General features: G+C 37.5%; 1 protein-coding gene and 1 long non-coding RNA gene across 2 annotated transcripts; one reads left to right on the top strand and one right to left on the bottom strand.

Annotated features, from left to right (window-relative positions):
• The first annotated feature begins 357 nt into the window (after nt 1–357).
• LOC122655892 lies at nt 358–11794 on the top strand. Its single transcript, XR_006332012.1, has 4 exons — nt 358–371; nt 2672–2674; nt 9948–9953; nt 11659–11794. It is a non-coding gene; the product is annotated as an uncharacterized LOC122655892 (long non-coding RNA).
• On the bottom strand, nt 11675–12142 carry LOC122655891 (dCTP pyrophosphatase 1-like). Its single transcript, XM_043850270.1, has 2 exons — nt 11972–12142; nt 11675–11890 (listed from the first exon to the last, which is right to left on the bottom strand). Exons 1-2 carry the CDS (start codon nt 12125–12127, stop codon nt 11675–11677), a joined length of 372 nt encoding a protein of 123 aa, XP_043706205.1. The 5' UTR covers nt 12128–12142.
• Between the last annotated feature and the right edge of the window lie 7516 nt (nt 12143–19658).

The following is a 19658-nucleotide window of genomic DNA, read 5'->3' as shown; positions in this document are numbered from 1 at the left end:
CACATAACAAAAACCTTTTTTTCCACAACATTGATCTAGTTAGTGTATGTTTGTTTGGAAGCAAATGGGGTCCATATATAGCGCCGCGGAATTCCTCCTGACAGTCTGAACAGAGTGATTAGATGGCAGATAGCCGTAATGAACAATCAAGACTGTTTGGCAAATATCTTTCTTGTGATTGAGATTTCAGATTGACTCGGAAGAGTCGACCCAGTCAACCATGGAAGAAGAAGAATAGGACCAGTCGACCGTCCATGGTTCTAAGTCGGGCAACCATACCGGTTGTGCACCTTGCTGATTCCGATACCATATTAATGATATGGTACAGACTAAGGCTGCAACAGGATCGGGTTGGGCAGGGTTTTTTAAAAGTCCAGTCCAACCCTGACTCCCCTTAGCTGGGCCTAGGCCCGACTTGACTCTGAATCAGAGCCTAGAAAATCCAACCCTGACCCGTCCTCAGGATCGGGCTGGGCTGTCCCTGATTGGCCCTGATCACGGACTGGAGGAAGATAGAGATGCATGGACTGGACTAAGTTGGACAGGGTCTGGGAGAAAATTATCTATTTTACATAAAATAACACTATAATAAAATATATTATCACTTATTATCTTCATATATAATATATCATATAACAATATATGTGTGACATTAAAAGTTTATAATATTTTTAGTATATCAATATATATATTCTAGTATAACTTAAAACATGGTCGGGTTGGGCCAGGCCGGGCTCAGCCCGAAGCCTCAACCCTAACTCGACGCCACCCTAACTCAGGGTCAGTAATTTTCAGTCCTGACCCATCCTTAGGGTTAGGTATTTCAGCCCAGACCCTATTCTGGCTCAGAGCGGGTTTGGGCCGACATGACCAAACTTGCACCCTTAGTACAGATAAAGGGTAAAATGATTAAAAAATAATTTTTTTTAAGGAGAATCAGGAGAAAATTTGTTTGATACTGTCGATCCATGCTGATATCGTTTCGATTTCTGGGTTGGCTGATACCCGTTTCGATACTGTACACTAAAACCATGGACCAATCCCTTTAGTTCTGAATCCGAACAAATAAATTCGTGATTCGGGCATATTAACCCTAAAAAAAAAAAAAAAAATTAGAATAAGAATAGTTTTGGTCTTTGGAGTATGTTCGGATTTGATTAGCCTAAGATTCGGTCAAATTTTTGGAAAGACTATAAAGTATAAAAGAGAGATATGAGAATATAATAAAAGATGAGCAAACATTAGGTCGTTCCATGATTCTCATACTTATTGATGAATGGCCCCAGAAAACACATATCTCTTAAATCCAAGCCATTCAATAAGTTGGGACCCATGAGAGGTAATAATTTTGGAGGAAATCATAGTTACCAAAGTGGTAAGGATCATCATAGTAAAGATAAATTCAGCATTTGAATCCAAAAAAGCTTTCAAGTAAAAGCTCATTTTTCATTCAATCATGGAGGTTCCGTTTGGTTGCAAGGGGAATTAAAGGGAAGGGAAGAGAAATTTTCGTACTTAAAAAAGAAATTTTTGTAATCATTACCCCATGTGATAAAATATCAGTAACTCCAAATCATTCCATATTTGGTTTAAAATAAATATTACATGTAAAATGTATCATTATTAAATATGATAAGCAATTTAAGTAATTTATACAATCACATGGGGTAAATATTACAAAAGTTTTTTTATTAGGTTTGAAAATTTTCCTTTCCTTACCCTTTAATTCTCCTTGCAACCAAATGGAATCGGATTTAATTCACGGTGTCGGTGATCTTAGAAGGATTTTTTCCATTCTGAAGTTGAGCATTGTAGATTGAACATCATTAAGTGGTATCAAAACAGAAATGAGAGAGGAGTTCAACAAGAATATTCTTTTTTTCTCTGGTAACTTTTGAAGTTTGCAAAATTCAAAAGTTGGTGAACCCATTAATCTCAACTTCAAAACTAAATATAACAACTAAATGTGTTAAGCGGTCAATATGAGCTTTCTTTACGAGCATGCAGGGCAAAACATTATTTTGGTTCGTATTCATTATGCATAATTTTTCATTCCTCATGCCTAGCCTAAAGAGGGAGAGAGAAGAGGGATTAAGAGGGAGAGAGAGAGAGAGAGAGAGTGTGTGTGTATATATTCCAACTTTTGAATTCCCTTGCTAGGAAGTGAGGTAATAATATTCTTATTAAACTTGGGATGTGAAATGATAAGAAATGGTCTACCAAAAAAACAAAAGAAATGATAAGAAATGGAAAGATCATGGGAGCCAAATGAAGGGGTGAAAGCATGCGAGCCAAGAGATAAACAAACTTTTTTTGTCTAGTTTTAAAGAAGGGATTGTCTAAATGACATCTCTATAGACATGTCATAAGTTTGATTCAATTAGCTCTAATTATTCTTTGCAGAGGGGCTACTGATAAATGTAATGCTAGTCTAGTTTCTTGGAAAGCTCTTTGCACATTTTTGGTTTTGGTGATGATATCCCTCAAAATAAGACTCTTCTTATTAAGCTTGGATGAAGATTTTTGGACAATTTTTCTAGTCTATGGATGACTCTGTCGAGTAAAAAAGAGGTTCATGGATTTGGAATAGTACTGTTAGTGTACTGCCATATCTTAAGAAATTAGACAGTTCAAATACCAAAATTTGGCTAGATTCCTGTTCTTACTAAAGCTTGTCTCTCTAAATGTTAACTATTGTTGATAGTAGTGTTCTCTATAACAAGGAGTATAAATCGTTTATAGCATATATGTTTTGCTTGTGAGTTTTTTTTTTTACAGAATATGGAATCTAAGGGTTTTGGGCCTAAGAATTGAAAGGTTTTTTTACCCTGGACTTAAAAGACTTATATAAAAAGACAAAGGGTTTTTTGGGCGTACCCAGTGCACGAGGCTCCCACCATTGCAGGGTCTGGGAAACGTCATAATGTACACAACCTTACCCTTGCTTCGCAAAGAGGTTGTTTCCAGAGATTTAAACCCGTGATCACTTGGTCATTATGGAGCAACCTAACCGTTGCACCAAGGTCCACCCTGTTAAGAAAACAACACCCAGAATGGCGATTTGCAGAAGAAAAACGAAAATTGAGTGAGCACACACAATGCACAACACAGAGATTTACGTGGTTCACCTCCAAAATGGAAGCTACATCCACGGTCGAGCAGTAGAACAGGTTTCACTATTTTTCTCTGAAAATGTTACAAACCCTCATAACCCTATCTCAAAGAGATAAGAACATTATATAGGGAAGCCCTAACCCTAGAAAGTACACAAATGCCCGTAACCCAAAAAATTGCCAAAAAACCAGAACCGGACCAAAACATAACGCATGACCTTTGGCGTGGAGCCCCACTATTTTTCGGCATTCCGAGGTCGTTTCGAGGCCGAAATGGTCCTCCGAAGGTCTCAACCGCACTTTCTGGACCAAATCAGGCTTCACCAACAACACACTCTCTGTAAAAAGACAAAGGATAATCGACCGAATATCTCAAATTTCTAAATATAACTACAGAGGTGTCATTTGGACAGTCCCTTTAATTTTATTTTGGAATAGAAAGAAGAATCCCTTTCAATAAAAACACCCAGAAGAAGAGTTATACACAATCAACTAACCAACCAAAATATGGGTTACATTAACTACCAAGCAGCCTGGTACGATGTGATTCTGAAATGGGCAGGAGTAAGAGTAGTAACAAACAAAGATCTCTAGAATCAGAAAGTGCCCGTTGTACAGTCCAGCTACCCTCCTTAGGATTTCCTATGCTGTTGAGGTCATAAATTTCAATCAGTAAAAAGAGCTGTGGGGGTGGACCTATAATACTTTATATTGAGAGGGTGAAGGTACTTCATGCAATTAATAAAACCCATGTTTCTGACCACATATATATCTATTGTCTAGAGATGGTTGGTGTTATTTATCCCTTTCTTAAATTCTTATATTCCTTCTTAATTGAAAGGAAAAGTAGTGTTTGTTTGCATCTATATATGGGTAATGGGTTTTTCAATTAACCCGCTCTAATGTGTAAAACTTGTTTTTTTATGTGGGAGTCTACTAACAACTAAGCCCATTATGAGAGACGCATCAGTTGTTCAATCTGACAAGATTGATCCTTGTTTCCAGTCTATATAATGGTAGCAATGCCCAATAAAAATGCAATTAATTGTCATAATAGAAGATGACAATGTGTTCAGTTCTAACTCAACACTTCGAAGAGAGAAATATGCCGTAGGGTTTGCCGGGCACTTGTTGCACAAATTATAGAGGTTTTGCAGTGGTCACCATGTAGGAAGAATGGTAGCTTTATTCTAAGAATATCTTCAATTATATTAACTGGAAAAAGAAATTGGAGGAGGCATTTCCTTTGGTTGGTGATAACATCATCCACTGTTACTTTTATATATATAAATGTTTAAATCAAGGGAAAATTCAAATTAGTTTTAAGGGAAAAAGAACTTTTTAGGGGAACGTGATGTCTACGTCTAGATATAGAGGGGGCAAAATGACCGCCTCATCCCAATGTAAGGCGAACATGCTACCTCTAGTGATGCTTTTGCATGTACTTCTACTAACCCACATGTGGGCAGAGGGACAATGCTCCTCCACAGACAACATTTCCCCGAATACAAAGGAAGTTTCATTAACACTTTATGTCAATTTACTTTTTTTTGGAGATTTATGTCTCTTCATGAAAGCTTCTTAAGATAATATTTTTTTCGGTTTTGGGAGATCCGTAATGTCTCTTCTTAATGTATTTCTAGCACTATAAACCGTATGTATGTATTGCAACTCTATTCTTTTTATTTTTAAGTTATACTTGCAAGTAATTTCTTTTTAGTTTGAGGACAACTATATTCTATGTAGTATTCAAAGGGGTCTAGTAATAGAGTGAATAGTTACTAGGGGTACAAGTGGACTATTTTATCTTGGAGGTCGATTTACAACACACCCAATTGCACTATAGGGGTGCCTAAACTCTTTGGGAGACTATCAAGTGATTCGATTAAACCCGTCAATATTTCTAACATAATTCATGTTATACAGGTTTTTGACAAAAATTCGTGCAAGTGATAGATTGAAAGTTTTCCTACCTTAAAAGTAACAATTATATTTGATTTCTCAATATTCTGACATTTACTACACTTACCTTATCAAAGAAGAAATCATCACGAGAAAGAAGGCAAGAGAAATGGAAAACTGGTAATGAAGGGATATCACCAACTCTTATTTGGTCAAAGCAGGCTTTTAAGGTCACACTTCTAATTGAAACTAAACTGTTTCAAGTCCAAGAAAAGCCCTTCTAACATGTAAAGTACGTCATCAAGAAAAAAGTGATTTCCTAAGTATTTTGCTTTCAATATTAGTGTCCACAGTTGTTCTATTTGGGTCACTAACTTTAAAATGAGAACCCTATTATATATGTGTGTAGTTTAACCTAAAGCCTAAACCATCTTTATTTGTTGGTCGATATATAGATATAATCGTAAGGAAAAAGTTTTTCTTGACTACACGGTCAAGGCACCGTATTCTGACCGTATATCCATCAATGGCCATAAATATCTGCCTCCTAATTACAAATAGTCAAAAATACTTCTACTATTGTGCGATACCCTAAGGATACCATCCGAACCCTTTGGTCAAGGGATTTTCCTTTGACCGTGGATAAAGGAAAACTCGATCCTAATTTTAATACTTTGAGATGCCTTCATGTCCCACCAGAACTTGGCATTTAATGCATCCACTTGTTTTTTTATTTTTTTAGGGTAAACATTGCATCGGCTTGTTTGCACTTTGCATGCATCTTTAGAGAAAAGAAATTTGGTAAGTAGATCATAGAGCTAATTAAGAACAGATTTTATTTAGATGGACCTACCAGCTTGAGACAGAAGGTTAGTCTTCCAATCATGCATGGACCTTCTTTGAGACTCAGAAAATGATTGGTTTGACAGCCTTGGTTTTAGTTCTTGATAAGAATGTTGGAACCTCTAAATACTTAGAATTTGGATCCATAGTTGGAACAGAAAGGATGTGAGAGAGTTTTAAGTCTCAAGGGGTGGGGCAATTCCAACTAAAGTAAATCTTACTCTAATTGAAGTTGATTTGTTGTTAACATGTAAGATCTTCAAATAAATTTAAATTGATCTTTAAAAGCAAGAAAGTCATCTTCCCTAACTCTGTAGAACATGATGATGTCATCTGCAAAGAGAAGATAATGAATTTCAAGTGCTCCTCGCATGTCACTTTGATTCCTCGAAACATATTCAACTCTCTAGATACTAATAGTGTTCGAGACAAGCATTCCAGAGAATCTAACCTTAATTACCTTAGGCCACTTCAATTGATTCAAAGATACTTCCTTTAATTTTAACAGAGAAGGAAGATAAGATTAGCATCAATAAAAGACAGCACCAATTAATGATCTCAAAAAGCCTCCTAAAATGGGAATTATCCTCAGCCGCTCTTGTTCCTTTTTACCTTCCCCACCTCCTTTCCCTTTTTTATCCAAGAGAAAAGTGTTACTCTATGGTTGCCCCCTTACCTTATGGGTATGAGCCAACTAATTAAGATGAAATTACATGAACTTTATTGAAAGGTTAGAGTTTTTCTTAACCCACGATGGGTGAAGAGAGAATCTCTTAATCCATAGGATCTGACCATCTAATTAGTCTGGTCGGACCTTCGACAATAGGGGACAGTAGTGGTAGTTAATGATGACATTCAATATTTGAGGAATCCAATCAGAGAGCATCAAATCAACATGGGTGAAAAGTCAGGAAAGGAAAACTCTTGTCTATGTTATTTTGGGTTTTAAAATTCTGTGCTCTCCCACCTAAAAATTGACAGAGTTGAATGTTGTGTTTTTTAAGCAATAGGAATCAAGCCTTTTTTGTTGATGATTAAGGAATGCTCTAAAAGTAATAATATTTCTGATCATAAGATTCTAAAATTGAAAAAGGCTGGACTGTTTACTATATTTATCCATCAAATTCATGTTGTATATTGAGAGAATAACACCTGATTTAAAGGATATTAGAATGTGTAATTGTAATGTTCTTGTTGTCTTTTCCCTACTTCCAATAAAATACATGCAAAACTTGGCCTGATACTAATGGACTAAAGCAATGGATTAGGATTCTCAGAGGAGTCAGTTATTCACAAATAGTCTCATGTTTGTCAAAATCCACCCTAAAATGTTGATTTGGGAGCATAGAGAGATCTTAATTAATCTCTGGTCAAGGACGGATCGGCTCGAATCCAATCGAATCAAATCAGAGTGAATATCTCTAAAAAACTATAATATAAGCATAATGATGCCATGAATGGATTTGAACTCACATGTTTCTAATTGTTAGAAGGTGATAATCACCTAAGCTAATGAATAATTATTAGCAAAGATAGGGTTAGAAATTCTTGGCTTAGCTCAGCCCACCAACTTAGGCCTGGATTAGAGCTGTTCCTGGGTTTGGCCCAGCAGAACAAATATAAAACATAATGGGCTTACTTTTGGGCCTTGTACCCATGGATTACTTTATATCAACAGATCTAGCCTTACCCACACAACCTGCCTGCCTTGCCTAGTCAATATTAATGAAGAGGACATCATGGTAGATGCAGCAATTCGTTTCCTAGTTCACGATTATTTATCGATGATTCCAATTAGGGGTGTAAGTTTGGCCCAATTAGCCCGAGCCCACCCTGAGCCCGGACTGGGCCTGGGCTAGGCTTTTCAGTCTACGCAAAACTTTACCCGTTTCTTAAATACCAAACATGAACCTAATCTCTAGACACAAGTTTTCAAAACAAAATTAGGGCACGAGAGTTCTTTGTCTGTTTGTGTATTACCTGCACCAGTGTGGGGGGTCAATGAGAGTGCACGCAAGGGGGACCTATTTGAATGGGATTTTTTATTTCATTGAGGCCAAATGGTAAAATCACACCATTATTGGATGTAGGAAGCACGCTATCTTTTTTCCATATAATTATTTCGGTAATCTTACCAAGTAATTTAACTCCAAAATTAATACAAAACCCTCATAGTTGGCGATCGTTATCCCCTTCAATTCGTTGTCCCCTCCAAATCCACCAAATCCTCACATGGGAGCAGAAATGATCACTCTACCCCTTGTTAGAAAACATTGCCCAAGGTGGGGTCCACTCCCCCCTATTAGAGGAATTAGAGGAATTGAAGATGATAATTATTCCATAGTTGGCCTCCTTAATGTGGAAGTTGCCCCAATCCACGGAGCTTTATCGCCCCCAGTACTACTGGGGGTGATAATTTTCCCCAATCCACTCACTTCTGTCTTTCTCATGTGTGCATCGCACGTGCGACTTTTAGTTCGTACAAAGGCAAGTCGATGCCGATGCCGATGGGCTGTCTCAGAAACAGGCCCCACCAATTAAGCCAGAACCAAACCAATTGTTTAATAAATAGTCGGATTTCAATTTTTGGATTATGCAATTTTAGTGAGTAAGCGGGTCAATCTCGGTCCAACCCAGTTAACTGATTAAAGATCAGTTAAGAACCTAAACTCGACTTATTAATGACCGATTAGTTACATAGGACAAAAATAACTAAACCAATTGGTCGAACGGTTTACAGATTAAGTATCGAAACCGATCGACCAATTATTAATTGATATCGGTTTTGGCTTTTACGACCAATTACTTAAGGGAAATTATCAGGGCAACCCCCTGACGTTTGCATATATTTTAAAGCACACCCACTGACTACCCTAATATCAACCATTATTCATTTTTGAACAGTATTAACCTCAAAAATTCCTTTAACCAAAGTACCCTTTATCTTTAATTTTTCTTTTCCAGCTATGCTAATCTCTCTTTTTTATCTCTCACTTACAAGATAAAAAGAGGAAATGAGATAATACCACCAACAGCTTCTCTTCTTCTTCTTGCTGCAACCACACCATTCTCTTCTTCTTCTTGCAACCACACTCAAACCATCCCACCAGCCTTGCACCCTGCTGCAACTCAAACCACCATACCGGGCCCCTCCTCCTCCTCCTCCTCTTATTCTTCTTCAAACCATCCACCCGCCCTTACCCCCTGCTGCAATCCAACCCACCACCATGATGGCCCCTACCATCGAAACCCCCTGAAATCACACCCCAGCCCTTCTTCTTTCTTTCCCCCTTCCCCTTCCTAACTCTCTGATCGACTACTGGTTTTCAGAAGCTACCTTACATGCTCTGTTTTCTGGCGACCATTCAGCTCTTCATATTGAGTATCGATCACTTCTATTGTTCACCCATTTCAGAACCTCAGTTCGAGGGCTTGCAAGAACTGAAAGTTATAATAGAGTTCAGAACTGATCTTTCTTTCCTGCTGCTATCTGTTATTGCAGAATAAAATATCAGTTTATATTGACCTTTATTGGGGCTGCCATCTCTTGCATTCGGTAGGGTTAGAAGTTAGGAATTTATCCCTTAACTTTTACTTTGATTGAATTCCTATCGCATGAGTTTCTTCGATCACACCTGAGAAGCTGAGATGGATTTCCGCTGGTTTCGGTTGTGTATGAAAGGAATAAGACGACCCTGGTGATGGGTTGTTAAATGTTACCATGTCTTCTCGCTTTACATAATTATCCCTCTCTTTTACTCTTAACTCAGTAATCCGAATCCCTGAAACAAAAATAAATTAATAAATAAAAGTGGTCATGTGATCGACTCCTATGGTTGCTTTCGATCAGACTCCAGTGGGATTAGGCCATGTGATCGAACTCCAATGGCCATCACAGATTACTTTTTTTTGAGCAAGCCTTCACTGGTTCAGACGATTGCACAGTTCAGAGCTGAAGGAACGGGTCAATGGGGGAAGAAAGAGAATAAAGGAGAGGGTGAATGAGAGATGGTATGGTGAGATCGGGTTCAGAGGAAAGAAATGAGAAAATGGAATAGATTATATCAGAGATAGGGTTTGGGTTTGGAGAGTTCAGTCAATGAGTTGCTAGGTAAGAGATGAGAAAAAGGCATGAAAAGGATGGGAGTTCGGTATTGATGAGGTTTTTGTTAGTGGTCGACTGAGTGTGAGGAAGAAGGGTTTATATGGGTGTTTTAATTTAAAGGGTAGATTAGATACTTAGTCCATTAAGAAAGGCAAAATTGTCTTTTAAAAAATATTAAGTTGCTGACATTACTACTTAACAGCTCTTTACAAACGATAGGGGGTTTGTATGGAATTAGTTTGATAAAATAGGAGGTGACGCTGATAATATGATAGTTAGTGGGTGTATTTTAAAATATAGGCAAATGTCAAGGGGTGGCATTGATAATTTTCCATTACTTAATCGCCCATTTTGGTCTTGGGCTCAAGATGTCCATGCCTTATTAAGACCCAACCGAGAGCAACCAAATCGACCCACTAGGTGCGTGGAGTAGGAAAGAAGAGCCACGTCGAGGAAGTTGGGTTCGAGATCATCTATACCTCTTTTACCAAAAAAAGAAAGATCATCGATAGCTCCTCTTGTGGCCATATGTTGTGTGTGTAATAATATAATATTTTAGAGAAAGAGAACGTTATTTGATCACGTGTGGCCTCTGTGCCTAGATACACGATTGCCCGAAATGACCATCATGCCACCAGCCTTATTATATTGGGGTAGAGGTCTCAACTCAACTAACTTAGATTCAACTTTTATTTTTATAATATAAGGACAAAATTTTCCTTGACAGTGCCGTGGAGGAAAACCCACCATCTGAGGGTCCTAAAACACCCTTAGATTGCACGATAAAGTGATAGATACCCTATGAACATCACACTAACCATGGGTGAAGGAAAACTCAGATCATAACAAAATGTCACTTTCAGAAACTTACACACTGGAATGGAATCAGAACCACACAAATGGTTTACTTATCCATTAACATGAAATGCTTACACCACCACATCTTACCCAAAAAAACAAGAGCCCTACACCCATAGTGTCCCCATATACTTGAGGCCTATTGCAACCTCTATTAGCCATGAATTTCCCTCTTTTCTTTTCTCTCATCCAATCTTAGTTAGACACAGGCAGATCAAGGAGCTGTCGAAGTATTGTGGTTGGGGTGGGGGCTGGGTCCCTTCTCTTCAAGCAATTCTCAATTTTTTTGGCTCTTGATAGTTTGAGAGAAAGGCATCTCCAATGTCATGAATGCCAAAAGAAGTTGCAACAGTACATTGAATTTTTTTTTTTTTTCACAAAGTGATCCAAGAAAGTGACACTAGCAGATTGAGAGATCATCTCTTTTGTCCTAATATAGGAGGCTTCAGATGTTGAACCCTAGGGCTAGAAGGGTAATGGTACTATGGTCAATAGGAAGGAGGTAGGTAGGGACAAGATTAAAAACCCAAATCCATGGTTATGCATATCAGATATATGATGATATGTCTCTTTGCCAAACTCTCTGTAACAATAAAGTTTTCATAGCAGCCTCATTTGACATTTGACTACAACCACTCTTAATAATCAAAACTATGCCTTATCATGTCCTCAAATACAACTTCAATAAACCAGGAAAGGCAAGGAAAGGAAAGCAAGAAAGTAGTACTAAAAGGATATTAAAAAAGAGTTGCAGAGCAGCAGCACTCCTCAAGACTGAAGACAATATGGAGAATTAAACTCACAATATTAATATAACAACACTACTTATTGTTTCAGGGGTTGTTGTTGTTGATCAAACAGGATATTTCTGAGCATTCTTAACAAGCTTGGATAGAGCAGCTTGTCCAAGATCAAGTCCACAGACATCAGCTAGACGAACAAGATAGAGTAAAACATCTGAGATCTCTTCCTCTAAATGCTCTTTGTCATCTGAACTCCAATTTGGAAGTCCTTTGGCTACTTCACCTTTCCACTGAAATATCTCAGAGAGCTCCCCAACTTCTCCAACCTACATAATTAATCAACAATGAACAGAACACTCAAATATATCAACAATGAAGTGTAGGAGAATAGTGATCAGTAGTTATACCAATGCTAAAAGTAGATTCCTGGGGCTATGGAATTGATCCCATCCCCTAACACTGGCAAATTCAGCAAGCTTATCTCTCAATTCCTGGAGTGAAACATCTTTTGTTCTCTTTGGATTATGACATTCTTCCTGAGACTTCTCCATCTTCTCATTCATAGTTCAGTAGTACTCTCTTCTCTATATATTATCGTTCACAAGGTCCCATCCAAAGTTGTAAACTTCAATATAAAGGCAAAAAGATTTGAAGGGGAGAGAGAGAGAGAGAGAGAGAGAGAGAGAGAGAGAGAGGCCAAGGGAGGGTGTCAATCGGTTGGTCCGGTCTGGTTTTGGTCGGTTGAACTGGTTTCGGTCTATTATTGGGCAACCCCAAACTAAGCCATTAAGGAAGGAAGTTTACGATTTTTATCTGGTTTTTATTGGTTTCGGTTTGTGATCAAACCACTGTTAGCAAAAACGCGTTTAAAACTCTGTTTTACGTTTCCGTTTTTTACCGTTTTAAATACGTTTTGCCGTATGTTTCCCAAACATACGGTAAAAAATGACAAACAACAAGCATTTTCGTTTTAAACGCGTTTAAAATACGTTCTCATTTATTTAATATTTTTTAAGACCTTGGACTTAACTGACCATATCTCTCTCTCCCGAACTCTGATCTACCTGATTTTTTCACCGATGTAAAGATGACTCGAAGGGCTACATTTTTCATGATATCACCTTCAACTCAAGGTGAATGCACGGATACCAAAAAATAGAAGCATGTATTTCAAATAAAAATTCCTCAATTTATATGAAAGTAGTGTCGTTTTTTTGGTTCCGTTTTTTTGAAATATAAACGTTTAAAACCCGTACTGCCTATCTGTTTTTTTTTTTGACCATCCATTTGCAGTTTTTTACCGTTCAAAACCCTACCGTAAGACTTCATTTTTTTGCCGTTCCCGTTTTTGCTAACTATGTATTAGACTACTATCGGGTTTGGTCCAATCCATTTTGGGTTTACATGTATATACATAAGGAAATTAATAGGAAAATCCTGGTTTTTCAGTTTCGTATCGGGTTACGATTGGTCTGGTCTCATTTTTTATCGGGTTCTGTCCAGTTTTTGGTTTTGGTCTCGATCGGTCTGGCTCGATTTTGGATTTGGTTCAATCCGGGTTGAACTAGTTTGACACCCTTAGACCAGATTTCCATTACAATCTAACTTTAAATCCATCTGGATGGATTTTAGTGGAGCACTTGGGGATTTTTTACAAGATATTGTAATCACGTGACACACAGTAAGAATGTCTCCATTTTAATATCCATGACTTGATATCACTTACTAAACCTGCAACTTCTTTATTCAGGTGTGTGTCGCCCAAAGGTCCCCAAAACCATATCTTAAAACAAAAGGAAAAAAGGGTTTGTTCCAACTTGGCAGGGCCAATTTGAGTTCATTTACAAATATTACAAAGGAAGAAGCCAGAAATACTACTAATCAGTACTTCCATGAAGGTGTATCATCTCTTAAATTAAAGCAAGAGGACCCCTCAAAAAAGAAGAATTAATTTTACTTCTTTTTTTTTATTGGTTAGGGCCTTAGGGTGGACTACTACAAATGTGGACCAAAAAACATAATTGTTGGCCTTGGACTTGAGAGTATTTAGCCGTTTATGTGATGTGAATCTAAGGATAAGATTCACATATCGTCGTTTATTGATGCTTTTTAGAGCAGATCATACCTCCAACATGTCAAAAAAGTCTAGGATTGACATATTCTCATCGTTTAGTAATGCTTAGGGTGGTCATTTTGCCCCTGTCTATGTGAGGCTGCATGTCGGATTTCATGTCGATCGCACGAACAAGCAGCAGCGCTGCAAAGGATCCAAATTGTTATTAATGTTTTTTGAATAAACAAAATTCATAAGGATCTCAACAATATGTAAAAGCATGAGTGTATCATGTGCTCTTGGGTCTTAGGCACTCTCTCTCTCTCTCTCTCTCAGTAAATTTTACTAATCAATTCAGGTAAGAGATCGCTGTCTAACTGCGTGGTTTATGCACCAATACGGGGGCCAATGAGAACACACAGGGGCATCAACATAGATGGAAGGGGACATATTATAACAACCATCTAGATGGAAGGAGACATCCAGATCATTATCCAAGACCATATCATCTTTCTAGGGGGTAAATTGGTAAAGTAGGTGTGCCATACACAAAAGGAAATGTAGGCGGCCATCGACATATCTTTTTCCTTTATATCACTATAAGAAACTTGGGTTTTAGTGGCCATAAAGGGATTGCCGCTAAAAAAACTTTATGGGTGGTAATCCAGGGTCAATCAAGGCCCAATCAAGACCAACTCAGCCTAATCAGGGTCAATCAGGACTGGTCTGAGATGGGCTAAGCCCTTCAGGGTTGGACTGGGCTTAGATAAGCTGAGCCCTTCAGGGTCCATCGGGAGTGGGTTGGGCTTAGCTAAGAGGCCTAACCCAACCCAACCCGGCCCTGTTTCCCTTATCAGCCCCCTTTTGGTTATGAGCTTACAGGTACCCAAAGAACTATATGTAGGAGCTGTGCCCACTTGTTACCATTGGTGAAAACAAAAAAAGCATAAAATTGATCTGATCAAGCAATCATAGCCGTCCATAGAGGTTGGATCCCACCCATCCCCCCAAAAGCCCTGGAACTATTTATTAAGAATAAGGAGGGAATGCCATGATTAAAGCTTTTAATTATTTACCTCTAATTAAGAGGAATCTGAAAGAATAAGTTGGAGGGAAGTGAGCTGAAAGCACTTAGAAAATAGAGAGGGACCTACTTTCCCTCCTCTTCCTTGTCCTTTTAAAGAAGGTGATAGAAGACTCTTTATTGGGGTTTGATTGAAGGGACAAGTTGTAGAGTGTTGGCCGGGTGGTAAAAGAGTTAAGAGGAAACAAGCATATCTATCTCTATATATATATTTGTCATCACCATCATCATCATCATCATCATCAACCTCTCCTCACTTGTCTCTAATTTGCTTCTTTAGCTTTTGCCCAACTATAGGTGGATGGTTGGCCCTTCTTTATACATCTTGCAAAAGGATAGGCATGGACCATAAATATTTGGCCCTAAAGGAAATTACTTTATTTGGGCCTTAATAGCTTTTGGGCCCAAGCTTATTGCCCTTACATCTTCATGTCAATGCTCTCCATATTTTTTTTTTTGGTCAACAATGCTCTCTATTAATAGGTTACTTAATGACATCAACTTGATGTGATACATTCGTCAAAAAAAACCTTTTTTTTTTCCCCCTGAAACAGAGTTTGTTTGAGAAGGAGAAGGAATCGGTGTGTGTGTTGGGTGGTGGGGGGGATAAAAATCCTCTGCAGTACCGCCGGGTTTGCGGTGCACATCCTGTGGCACAGCAGAGGCCATGTGGCCTTTGCTGTGCCGTAGGATGTACACTGCACACCCGATGGTACTATAGAGGATCCTGGTCGGGGGGGTGTAGAGGCTAGATCGCATTCTCGTGCAAGAATGGTTCTCGTACAAATGGAATCTAGGAGAGTGAGTGGCTTCCATCGGTGCGCCTAAAGGTGTACAAGAATGTGATCCAAACTCCTATCAAAGCATAGTTGAAAAACTGGGTTTTGACTGGGGCGAGTTGCCCGAATCGAGTCAAAATTTTTGGAAAACTTGGTCAAGAGTTGATTATACTAGGTCAAGGTAAAAAATTATGAAACTGGGACATAAGTCGTCTGAGTCAAATAAGACTCGGTATTTTTAATTGAGTCATGACAAACTCGGATAGTTTAGTCATTTTTTAAAAACCATAAAGTTGTACCGAGTTGAGTAAAATAGTAAATCTGTATTCTAAAACAGTAAGATTACCCTCAACTTCTTGACTCCCTTCTCTTGTTCAATGAAAAAAACTTAAAATACATTGATATGTGATTCTTTAAATTTTTTTTTCTTCTGGTCTTCTCATATTGATTCTGTATTTTATGAATTTTTTACTAATTTATATATATTTAAAAACTTAAAAAATGTGACTCACCTTGATCGTTTGACAAGACCGAGTCAAGTAAGAAAACCTGATTTTCTAACTATGTAACAAAGCTCAATGTTGTCTTTATCTGCATTAATGGGCTTTGGTCCCTTTTCAACTTAAAACTGGTTTTAACAAAAACTAAATGGGTTAGTGGGCTTGATGTTGGGGTTGAGGGGTTGAGTTATATATTGAAACTCGTTTCTTTTACTACAATGAATGTGATTTATGGGCTTTGTTTTACATTAAAATAAGTTTCTGTTTTAAAACTGTTTTAAGGCCCTCTTGGGCAAAAACCTACTTTTTTGCACTTCTACCAAAACAAATTTTTTTTCCTCAACGAGGGTCTTGCATAAATGCTGCATTAAAATGGCTTTTCGATTTTATGAAAATCCTTTCTTTCCGTTTAGGGTAAATCCTGTCATTTTATATGTTTACTAAAAAAATTTACAAACAATAACAACTTTTGATAATGACATAATAAAAGAAAGAAAAAAAAAAAAACAATACAAAAAGATTACAATTCCAAATACATCTATAGAGGTGGGATTAAATCCTCTGCACTGTGGGAATTTGGCGGTACACTGCAATACGGCCTTGAGAGCTTGATACACAGAAGAAGCTTCATCCAATGGGGTGAGCTCGATGCAATGCAGGTTTTTTTTTTTTTCTTTCTTTCTTTCTTTCTTCTTGAGCTCGGCACTGTTGGATGTCGCATCTTCCATGTGTCGAACTCTCAGACCCGCATTACAGTGCACTGCAAGATTAGGACACTATAAAAATAATATGATCTAATACTTCGTTTAATCTAGAAGGAGAGAAAGGAAGAATGTGACCAATTTGTTTTTTTAAGTTTCGTTTATTATAAGCAACTCTCACCATTGAAAATACAGCTACCGTGTTCTTACTTATAGAGAACGTTTTATTTTTCTATTCGAAATATTGGTGTGATCACTTAAGGTGTAGTTAATACAATCTTTTCTTTTCTTTTCTCTTCCTGATAGCAATTTCAAATTTCAATATAAAAAATAAATAAATAAATAACACCACAAATATTGGAAATAATTTATCTATTTCCATTATATTAATAAACCCTAAGTCCCTAAGTCAGAGACGGCATTAGCTGTACATCAAATAAAATTTTTTTTATAAGATCTGCCATCCAATAACAATAAGTTTGGTAAGGTGTCAAAGGATGGAAGCAACAACTGACAATCTAACTAACATTAACTGTCAATCCTATGCGAAGCAAATCCATCATGCATGATGAATCATAAGAAGTGAACTTAATTAATATTAGAGGGAGTATAATTGGAATTTAGTTCGTCTCCAGGGAGGCGTGTGCCCAGGATGCTGCTAGGGGGCATCCAGCGGTTGAGCTGTGCCTCATATTTCTCGGTGCACACCTAGGAATGTGTGCGGTACAACCCAACGGCTGACAGCGCCTTAGGTGTTCTCTGCTCTCTGGAGACAATCCTGATTCATGTTTTTCTTTGCTTTGTCTAATAATTTTCATCTAATTTTTAAGAATTTCCTAACTCTTTTGTTCAAGTGTTCACCCTAAGGCATTAACAGATTTTTTTTTTTTTTTGTCTTCTTTTAATTTGACCTATATAAAGAATTCTTTTACATTCTAAAAATAGGGTCTTATGTGTCACTATGCCTAGTGAAGTGTAACACTACACTATTGCAACTTTGTCGTATATTGGTTAGTCCATGTGATAAACGGTCTAATGAGGCTACTATGAAATATTTACTCATGGGTGGGGCAAGCTCTTCTCTTCTGGTTTCTGGTTTCTCTTGGCTATATGGTTCATTCGGGGGAGAGATCGAGCTTCAAGAAATAGGATTCCACGTATATCTCAATAATCAAATTTTAAACCAAAGTAAGCAAAGAAAATTGCTCAAACTCTTGATTCAAATTTTTAGTAAAATTATCAAAATGCCATCAAATGGAGATTAATATAAAATATAAAATGGCATTTTTGTAATTGTAGCTACTTCCTCTGCAGATGCTTATCTTAAATTGTCAATGGAGAGGATTTCCTTGAAAAAATGTGTGTTGTTTTTTTCTCACATCTTCAAATTCTTTTTTTTTTTGGGTAAAGACATCTTCCCATCTCCCCATCTTCATACATCCTCTTATATTCTAACTACTTCATTGAAAACCAGCTCCTATCGATCTTACACTCTTATCTCAATGAAAAGTATCTCTCTCTCTCTCTCTCTCTCTCTCTCTCTCTCACACACACACACACACACACATACACATTTTAGTAATTTACTCTCAGCGTCATTTAGCAAATGCCCACATCGTACATTTACGCCTAACAATATCAAACTTGCATTTGCACATGTAAGTGACATAGGATTTGCTTATCAGACACCTCCTAAGGTGTCAAATAATTTATAATCTTGTTTTTTCACCCTCTTAGTATAACACAATTCTTCTTTTAGTGAGGTAGTATATTATCATTTCACATGTGTATTCGAAACACGTACTAGACTTGTCGTTATGTCCTCATTAAAATAACATGAGGGTGAGAGAGGGGGGAGGTATATGGGAGGGATAGAGGAGGAGGACAAGTTGTGATGTTTTGTTTTTGTGTGTGTGTATGAGAGAGAGAGATGTTCTATGGAGTAAAAATATATCATATAATCGGTAGTAATCTATACTTTTATATAATAAATTTTTTAGTTGTAATTATCTAACACGGACCAAAGAAGATAAAAAAAATATTGATTATATGAAAATTATTAATTTAATGTGTGAAATCATTTCTGCCCCGACTACAGGACAAAAAAAAAATTGCTCCTATTCTCATGTAAATGAGGAAATTCTGATACGGTCACAAGCTCAGTATAAGCAATTGTGGTTACGCGAAGCAAAACCTTTTATATAATAATATCACCAGCTGTATTGTATGTCCTTTCACATTGATTTTTAATTATAATTATGTTTTGGAAAAAATAACTCTTTCCGAGAGTGTGGCCTACGCCAACAATCTCATGAGTCTATCTTTCTCTTCCCTATATGAAAAGACACCTACGTTTTGGAATACCCAGACTGCTGCCTCCAGCTAGTATTTATAGGAAAACTAAGGTTAAAGTCAGATGGGCTAATTACTAGATTGCCTCTCATAGTCTGAGTATTAATATAAGTAGGATTATATTAGAACATATGAAGGGATATTACATAAATACCCTTACAAGAGATACACATGGGTGTGCTGGCGTAGGACGCACTGTCGAACAGAAAACTACTTCTCTTAATTTTTTTCTCTATTCCACTTATCATATGGGCCCATGTGAATGATATGATTTCCCACACGGCTATATGTATATGGAAAAGTTCTCTATGGGGTGGGCGCAAGCCATGCCCTGACATAGTGGAGGGTGAAATGACCACTCCACCCCCCCATGAAAGGCGAAAAACCTGCCTCCGAGATGCGAGCGTGCATTCTCTTGACTGTCGCATGTATGTGGCTCATGCGCTTGTATATATAAGGGAAAGTGTTTCCAACGATGCTACTGAAGGGATGAATTTTAATGCCACCACAATAGTGGTGGAAAATGGTATTTTCCACGTGAGACCCACATGGTTGAGTAGAAGAGAAAAATAATGAAAAATCCCATGTAAAAGGGAAATGGTACTTTGGCATCGTGGCAATTCTT

This window comes from Telopea speciosissima, chromosome 3, assembly GCF_018873765.1.
Source record: "Telopea speciosissima isolate NSW1024214 ecotype Mountain lineage chromosome 3, Tspe_v1, whole genome shotgun sequence".
NCBI classification, from domain to species: domain Eukaryota; kingdom Viridiplantae; phylum Streptophyta; class Magnoliopsida; order Proteales; family Proteaceae; genus Telopea; species Telopea speciosissima.
This window is presented reverse-complemented; position numbering and strand designations above follow the sequence as displayed.

Coding starts and splice junctions, on each gene's coding strand:
- LOC122655891 (XM_043850270.1), bottom strand. CDS start 12,127: ATGAATGAGAAGATGGAGAAGTCTCAGGAAGAATGTCATAATCCAAAG. Junction 11,891..11,971: donor GGAATCTACTTTTAGCATTG/GTATAACTACTG, acceptor TTAATTATGTAG/GTTGGAGAAGTTGGGGAGCT.